At 32.7% G+C, this 8,856-nt stretch overlaps 2 protein-coding genes across 2 annotated transcripts; both read right to left on the bottom strand.

Annotated features, from left to right (window-relative positions):
- Window positions 1-839: 839 nt before the first annotated feature.
- LOC103839450 (defensin-like protein 1) lies at window positions 840-1,719 on the bottom strand. The gene is made up of 2 exons (XM_009115958.3): window positions 1,571-1,719; window positions 840-1,234 (listed from the first exon to the last, which is right to left on the bottom strand). The coding sequence occupies exons 1-2, from the start codon at window positions 1,632-1,634 to the stop codon at window positions 1,065-1,067; spliced, it is 234 nt and encodes a 77-aa protein (XP_009114206.1). The 5' UTR covers window positions 1,635-1,719; the 3' UTR covers window positions 840-1,064.
- Window positions 1,720-4,873: 3,154 nt separating this feature from the next.
- LOC103839451 (protein CHROMATIN REMODELING 19) lies at window positions 4,874-8,806 on the bottom strand. The gene is made up of 12 exons (XM_009115959.3): window positions 8,117-8,806; window positions 7,740-7,857; window positions 7,614-7,654; window positions 7,279-7,529; window positions 7,015-7,195; window positions 6,720-6,905; window positions 6,463-6,627; window positions 6,222-6,380; window positions 6,077-6,154; window positions 5,863-5,999; window positions 5,555-5,773; window positions 4,874-5,267 (listed from the first exon to the last, which is right to left on the bottom strand). Exons 1-12 carry the CDS (start codon window positions 8,705-8,707, stop codon window positions 5,105-5,107), a joined length of 2,289 nt encoding a protein of 762 aa, XP_009114207.1. The 5' UTR covers window positions 8,708-8,806; the 3' UTR covers window positions 4,874-5,104.
- Window positions 8,807-8,856: the final 50 nt, after the last annotated feature.

Raw genomic sequence — 8,856 nt, 5'->3', positions numbered from 1 at the left:
CTATTCAGATAATCAGGATTATATTAGAATCAGAATGTGCTGAGGACTTTTGTAAAGAAGTCACAAAAATTGGATCAGATCAAACTTACCAAAGGATTCATGTGCAGTCCACGTAAATATATTCATAGTTATTGATATAATGGTTTAGCTAGCTGTGAAAATTCAAAAACCAATGTTATTACTTTGCTATTTGTTGAAGTTACATGTATTCCATGCAAAGAATGATACCATATTATTAGAACTTCGGTCTCACACAAACTTCTTTTGCTCATTTTTAGAAACACATGGCTTCTTTGATATCTTATTTTTATCACCCCAGGGGCGGAGGCAGTGTTTAAGAAATTTTAAATATTATTTTTATTTTAAAATTTTTTTTATTAACCCCACCAAAAATGAAAATTTGATCCCAATAATTTTTTTTAACCCTAGTCCAAAAAGTTTCTGCTACACGCCACTGACCCCAAACATCTAGAAACACTAAGCTTTTTAAGTTCTTATTTACACTTGGTTATTGCTCCAACATCTATGAACATAAAAACATAAAATATTTTAGTAGCTGTAACTAGGTGGGGAGTGGGTGGGGCAGCTGCCCCCCATAAATTTTTTTTTGGGTATAATTTTGCTTAGAATTTTATTAATGCTTTGGATAAAATTTGAATTTATAATATATTATTAGCGTTTTGTTGTTTTACTCCGGGTAGAAATTCATCCTAGATCCGCCAAATGGCTGTATAATTATTTATAATCATCAGCCTGCTACTACTTCATATATACCAGTCACCTAGTATTAATAACTCGGTTTCATCAGAGTCATCGAATTAACGTAATTAGATATATAACTATGTAGACGCATCTTGATTTTCTTTTTAAAAAACAAATATTATAATTTAACATTACAATAAAACCAAAAACACACAAATCAAAGACTTATTCAAGAACACATAAAACACACACACAAGCATAGTACGACATGGTACTGTACGAATATTAGATAGAAACAAACAAACATGAGACGAGACGATGGATTGAAGATTTTGTGTTATGAGTCTCGATCGATGGATGGATCAGCAATGTCTGGTGCAGTAGCAACGACGACGGAACCCACGGCATTTACCTCCATGAAAACCTTCGTTGTGGCACACGTTTGCGCAGTTGTGTCTGCTTACACAAGGACCCCTGAACTTATGGCTCTTCGACTCACACGTGCGTGCCTCCACGGTTACTGGACCCATCCCTATACAAAATGAACACATACGAAGACACTTTCTTTAGACCATAGAAAAGTTTCATGTTCCCATGCATGATGCGCTATTTATCTTTAAAGTTAATGGAAGAACGAGTATGTTCGCTAAACAACACAACCAAAGCCCATAGTCAACTGAATTCGTGTGGGGATGAGAAGCGATAAAAACCAAATTTATCTAAGAGTATTCACAGAATAATCGTCAGAAAACATGAATAATTATATATATGGATCTATAGTAGATCCACAAATATAAATATGTTATATTAAACGCATATTTGCATGCATACGTGCATAGTTAGATATTGAGGTTTAGGAGCAATGAACCTGAAGCAACGAATATCATGAACATGAGGAGAACAGCTGAGATCAAACGCAAAGAAAGCTTCATTTTGAGAGAGAGGAAGAAAGTTTAAGAGAGAGCGAGAGTTGGAAAAAGGGAACAATTGTTAAGTGCGTGGTAGCTAATGAGGAAGGTGGGCGCTATATAAAGGGACTATAAAGCGCTATAAGAACGATCGGGAATATTGATTACTTTAATACGAAATCGAGTTTTTTAGTATTTAGTTGAGATATGTTTGAACGTATTTTTATAAAACCATAGTGAAAGGTATATCTTTTTGAACCATTATCAAATTTGAGATTCCCTATTGATTGTTGCCACAGTGGTGTGACGACGTTTTGTCGATTTTCTCTTTATTTTCCTTGCTTTTTCTCATTAATTTGGTCCATTAATTAGCTTTACCGACACAGTGTAAAATTTAAATTTGGTCTTTGAGGTGACATAACATGCAAAGAAATTTTAGACTAGATTTTTTATAAATTATATTAATATTTAAATAAATAAATTTTAAAAATTATTACGTCAAAAAATTTTACCTGGGAGATTTTAATATAAATTTCTCAAATGTTATAAAATTCATTTCAAATTTTTACAAATCAAGAAAAACTTATAAAGTAAATTGATAACTGAGTTAGTTAGATAATGTGGAGTCCACCCAAAACAATAGTGGCCACGTGAAAAAGCAAGTACACCAAGTGAAAGTAAAAGGGGGATCTATTATCGTTCCAAAAAGAACAAACCTGTAAAAGGTTGTATAGAAGTAAAATTGGTATTTTACACACTATTTTAGGGAAAACGCTATAGAAGCTCAATTAGTAAGTAATACACCATACTTTTACCATTATTAGTGGTTATATACTTATATGAACGCTAATTCGAGACTACTTGTTCCAAAACAAATAAATATTTCTGTGGAGAAATGTATTTAGCTGAAATAAAAGAAAGAAATGCACTATTTTCACATGGATAGTGGCAGACAAAAAGTTGCTTAATATTCTCTTTACTCGTGTGACTTTTATAGTTGTACACAATTTCCTTTACTTATTTGGTTTCATATATTTCACCCAAGTTTCTGGATGGGCTTAGTTGGGCTAAGTTTTCAAGTCGCCTCGGAGTTTGACGGCTTTAACGGATTCAAGGAATTAATTAACCTTTTCAATTCAAAACTGGATTTTTTTTTTCTTTTGTGATTTAAGACTTTTTTTAGTTATGTGTAATCTAACTGTTTGCGCATTTTATTATTAAAAAGGCACATACACAAAACTATTGATTTATAAATATTGATCAATAGCAGTCGATAGAATATTTTTTTTCCAGAAATAACCATTTTATTAGTCAACTTAAATTAATCTCTATAATATTATTTGAGAATTCAGTTTCTTATGTGTCGCGTTCACATTAACTCTCACGATGGTTGATTACATATATACATTTAATGAATTAAAAATATTATATTTAAATAGTATTATTGAATTTTTTATTTAGTTTCTTTTTTAAAATTTTCCACATAACATATATAATAAAAAAGAATTTTTTTTGAATTTTAAAAACAAATTTAAAAGTGAATATATATGTATATGTAATATTATTTCATCAAAAAGGAAAGTTTACAAAATAGAAATATTCCATTTAAAAAATATTTTTAAATAACATAAAATATACTTTTGAAGTAATAAAATATTTCTTTATATCTATATTTTCTTAGATGAAAATATATATTTGCATATAATGTGATTTCTTAAAACAAGGTTCACACACATAATCTTGATATTAGAAAAAGAAATATTATTTCTTTAAAAAAAAAATTTCAAACAATATAAATAATATATAATAGAAATAATTTTTATATATCTATCTATTTTCTTAGATGATTAAATAAAATAATTAAGTAACATAAAATGATATGTGTTCAATTGACTAAAAATAGTTTATAATTAGTATTATTGAAATGTTTTTTTTTATTTTTCATATATTTAGTTGGTTATAATATTTTTTTGTTACAGTAAAGAAAACTATAAATTATATAATATGATTTTTAAAATACAATCACACAAATTTTTTAAACTACTTATTTTTAAGAGATATTAAAAATAAAAAGAAATAACAACAAATATCTTTTATCATTATTAAAATTATTTGTTTTCATAATATTAAATTTGCTTTTAGATTTTATGTTTTTATGTTTGTGAAACTTAATATGACTACAATTAAAATACCAAAGCAAATCTGAATCTCATTTTAAGATTATTTAAAATAAATTTCATTTTAACATTTAACAAATCTAAAGCATAAAATTATTTAGAATTTGTAAAATATTTTTATTATTGTAAATATTGATATGTGTTCATGAGCTTCCAAAAATGTATTAGTTACTTATATATGTAACTTCATATTGATCATCATTTTATTTTCTGATTTTTTAAAAACAAATCAACACATAATTTGATAAATATTATGAAACTACATGCACATTTAAACAATAAATAAAATTAATTTGATTTTACTTAATTATAATAAAAAATAATTATACTTCACTTTGAATTTGAAAGAATATATGTAACTCAATATATACTCATAACATGAGTGACCCGAAAATCATAGATTTAACTACAATAAAAAATTTATAATAATAATTTCTTTTATAAATGTAAATTATAGGATGACTCAAAACATATAAACAAATGAAAATAAAATATTAAGCAACTTTTATAATTTAGTTATTTTGTATAATTCACATATATGCATGAGACTGTAGAATATTATTATTATATTAATTTCGTAATTTGGAATCAAACACTTTAGTTTATTTTAATTTCATTCTAAGTACAATATATTTTAAGTTATACATAATTGTTTTTCAAATATATTTAAATATCTAAGACAAGAACCAACATAAATGCAAATAAGAAAATTAATCATAATTTTAATATATTCAAAAAAAAGTTATAGTTGAATTTAGAGAAATAGATGCAATCTAATATAACTAAATCGACTACAAAAACAACAAAACCGACTAGATATAATATATCTAAAATCATATGTCTAATTAAAGTAATATAATATTATTAATATAAATTATGCATACAAATTATAGATTAATTTAAAATTTAAAATAAATAACAATTAATTATTATAATATATTTATTTTATAAATATTTATATCCATGCATGAGCATGGAAAATCACCTAGTTATAGAACTAGTTGACAAAAACAAAAATAGTAGCTGTTATGTGTACGTTTTTTAAAAACTTATATGTAAATTTTACTCGCATTCTTGTCTTCCAACTATGAAATTGTTCATCCAACGTTCATTAGACCGAGAATGTTTGGGTTTCAGTTTACATGCGTAAAAGAAATGTAACTATATAGATATATCACTTGACCCCAAGAAAAAACTATAGAGATATATCTAGTAAGCTACTACTTAGTGTTACACATGTTTTCCTTCCAATAACACATATATTTCGTTTCTTGGCCTTTTTTTTTGCCTCAAAACAAAAACAAAAGAGAACAAGTGTTATGCCATGAGAAGAGAAGCGAGAATCTCTCCCATGGTTTTCTCAGGCGTGTCTCCGTTGTCATCTACATGAACTCCCGACTCTAGAACCGCCGCATCAAGTACAAGTTTCCGCTTTGCTATCTCGTAGATGTTCTCATCAACCGTTGACTTCGTCACCAGTCTGTACCACCAACATTGCCACAAGTTATTAGTGCAAGGTGAAAATACACATTGAGATAACCGAACCGAACCAAAGATTCATAAAGCGAAAACAAACCATCACTTTACTAAAACCCAATCGAGTTTCACTTTTTCCACACCAAATTAGTTAAAACTTAAAAGACATGAATGTAACATTAGTGAAATATCAAAAACAAACTAACCTAACCTAACCAAACCAAATGCCTAACCCAAGGATATGGTTATGTATATTTTTTTCAACTAGCTGTAGGAATATAAAGCTCAAACCTGAAGATAGTGACTGGTTTCGTTTGACCGATACGATGGCATCGATCTTCAGCTTGCCGATCAATTTGTGGATTAAAATCCATATCGTGAATAATCACTGTATCTGCTCCCGTTAAATTCAGACCTTGTCCGCCTGCTCGAGTTGACAACAGACAAGCAAATATCGACTTATCGTTGTTGAATGTGTCCACTATAGTTTGTCTATCTGTGACCTGAGTACTGCCAGAACCAAAACAAAAGACAATAAATCGGCTTCTTCATTGGTGCAGGATCGTGAAGAAAAGAAAAAACGTGACAGTTTCTATTACCTGCCATCAAGTCTTCGGTATGTAACGCCTATAACATCGAGTGTCCACTCTAAGATATCGAGCATCGATGTCCATTGACTGAATATTAGAACACGATTACCTGATTTCTTCATTGAAGGAAGAAGCTCAGCTAATGTCTGATGATATACATAAACGAAACAGTTAGGTGGCTATACTAAGAAGACACGAAATGGAGAAGAAAACATAATCCTACCCGACATTTAGCTGAGAGCATGACATGTTTGTCTGAGAGAGTTCCTTTGGTATTGTTGACTCCATATTGGAGCAATAGCTAAAGAAAGAAACAAGTTAAGCTTGTTGAATTGATATTAACATGTTTGTTTATGAGAGAAACTTACCTGATGTATACGAAAATCGTTGTAACTCTTAACTTCTTCAATGACTCTTTCCAAGGAGCACTCAAATCCAAACGCACCAATTGGGTGCAACTTCCTTGCGATGCGAATGACATCTTCATCGCTGTATATTCTCCTAATTAACAATGGGTGATTTGCAATCTGTTCCACCATGAAAAAAAAACTCATCCAAACAGAACTAAGAACATTGTGTGGGAATGTAATCGTAGATGAGAGCTATTACCTTCCGAAATTGAGTAAAATAGTTTGAAATTTGCCGCTTTGGAAGTGCCTTGGCTAAGGATTTTGATGATAGCTTCAAAACCCGTGCTTGAGAAGCAGCACGATAGTCCTCTATGGCTTCTTTATATGTATCTTCCTGTTTTTTCTCCATATGGACATACTCAACCTGCATATGATTCATGAGAAATTGATGAGAGATCCCAACTTGAAGTTAAATTATATCCTCTAACCAGACATGGAGATAGCTATACCACATACCCGCTGTATCTTTGGAACAAGTTGCTGCATGACATCAGATTTCAAACGCCTCAAGATGAAAGGACCAAGAATAGATTTCATTCGAGTAATCAACTCGGTGTCTTCTGCGTTCAACAGCTTCTTCAAGTCAACATTCTCTGTAGTAAATATATCAGGCAACATGAACTCCAGAAGCGACCATAGTTCCTGCATAGATTAACATTTTCACGGTGTAAGCATTGTAACAACACATGAAGATACGTTACCAACATCAGGTAAACTAGATCTTGAGCAGATGAACAGAAAACATCCGTACATGCAAATCATTTTGTAGAGGCGTTCCTGTAAGCATAAGACGCTGGTTAGCGTTTCTGGCCACAGACATCAGGTTTTTCCACCTATAACTGTTCTTATCCTTTAAAGCATGGGCTTCATCCATCAAAACACAGCTCCAACGCCACCGTTTCAATACCTTCCGGTCATCTTTCTGTTGTTCACTGCACAATTCCAACATCTGTCAGTAATAGGAAAGGCGAAAACACACCCAAAAAAAAACATCGAAAGTACTTCGAATGTGTACCTATGCCGCTCAAACAAAGAATAACACACAAGAAGTACATTGAATGGTGGCGGCTTCCCAGCTTTTGACAGAGAATTCAATTCTCTAGAGTAGGCTGCTCTCGCAGCCCCGTGATACTGAAGTACAGTAAATGATGGACACCACTTTCTGAGCTCTCTCTCCCAGTTTTCCAGGACAGAGGCAGGGCATACAACCAAATGAGGACCAGGGTCATTGTTCAAGTGATTTAGGAGGGTTAAATATGTGATTGCCTGTAAACGAGAGCAACATTAGTCTCTGATATAACATGAAGACAAAAAGACCACTTGTGGATATAAGACCAGAGCACAATGCACCTGAATAGTCTTTCCAAGACCCATCTCATCGGCTAGAATGGCTACAAGAAATGAAAAAACATCAGTTACAAAATGATATACCAGATACAAAATTCTTACAAATCCAAACTAGTAAAATAGTTTTACCTCCTTCAATTCCCTTCTTATACAAGAGAAGAAGGAAATTAACACCAACTAACTGGTAGGGCTTGAGTATAGGCTGAAAATCAGAATCCTCTGCTTTACAAGCTTCATCAATATCAGTCTGTGATCATCAAAAAAAAACAACCGCAAAAGCAAATGAGTTTCGTTTAACAACACAGTGAAACATACACTTAATGAATCAAACATTCACTCATATGTAGCATCTAATCAAAACCTATTTCCCAATTGCCTAAGGAACACATTCTAGATTATTTCAAAGTAATTACTACCATGCATGATGCAGCCTATGAATCCATCAATATTTTATTCAGCAGAAAACCTTCAAAAACCATCCTTAGAGCATTGAAGATCGATGGTACCTGAGTGACAATCCTCACAGTAGAAGACTCCACTTCAGAGTACCTATCACAAGTAGTAACCCCAGAAGAGCTACCATAAAGCTCCTTCCTAAGATCCGCTGAGATCTTAGCACACTTCTGCAACGCCTTCCCAACCACATCCTCATCTCCGTCTCCTCCACCACCATCTTCACCTTCACCTTCACTAGAACTAACCTCCTCAACCTCAACCTCATCCTCCTCACTCCCTTCCTCGTCTTCAATCACAAACCTCCTACCAACTCGCGCACGTCGCACCACCACAACTTTGGCCTCTTCCTCCTCATCATCCAACAACAAATCATCTCCTCCGTTCACAATCTTCACATCCGAATCCGATTCTCCTGAATCCTCCACCACCACAAAGTCGTCATCGCTCTCAATCGCCTTCGACGGCCTCCTGTAGGCGAAAGACTCAATCGGAGGCGACGGATTCGGCTGCTGACGAGGAGGAGGAGGAGTCCTCGTCGTCGTCGTTGTCTTGGGAGCACGTGGCTGTTTGAGAACTCGCGAAGGGTTGAACGAGTGCTGCTGCCACTCCTCCTCGGAGATTTCGTCGAAATCGCGTTTCATTACGAAATTGAAAACCCTAGAAGAAGGATTCAATGCAGCGGAGGAGATGATGCCACATTTGTTCTTCTCTTCTCACTTCGAATTTCGCGCAAGGGAAAGGCGTCAAGACTGAAACGGACGACGTCTGCTTATTGGGCCCTCATTATTCT

This window comes from Brassica rapa, chromosome A09 (assembly GCF_000309985.2).
Source record: "Brassica rapa cultivar Chiifu-401-42 chromosome A09, CAAS_Brap_v3.01, whole genome shotgun sequence".
Lineage (NCBI taxonomy): Eukaryota > Viridiplantae > Streptophyta > Magnoliopsida > Brassicales > Brassicaceae > Brassica > Brassica rapa.
This window is presented reverse-complemented; position numbering and strand designations above follow the sequence as displayed.

Bases quoted from the DNA above. Each gene is read 5' to 3' on its own strand.
- LOC103839451 (XM_009115959.3), bottom strand. From the start codon at position 8,707: ATGAAACGCGATTTCGACGAAATCTCCGAGGAGGAGTGGCAGCAGCAC. The intron at 7,858-8,116 runs GTACCATCGATC...TGATGATCACAG, and splicing joins CTGTGAGGATTGTCACTCAG to ACTGATATTGATGAAGCTTG. The intron at 7,655-7,739 runs GTAAAACTATTT...CATTTCTTGTAG, and splicing joins TAAGAAGGGAATTGAAGGAG to CCATTCTAGCCGATGAGATG.
- LOC103839450 (XM_009115958.3), bottom strand. From the start codon at position 1,634: ATGAAGCTTTCTTTGCGTTTGATCTCAGCTGTTCTCCTCATGTTCATG. The intron at 1,235-1,570 runs GTTCATTGCTCC...CATTTTGTATAG, and splicing joins CATGATATTCGTTGCTTCAG to GGATGGGTCCAGTAACCGTG.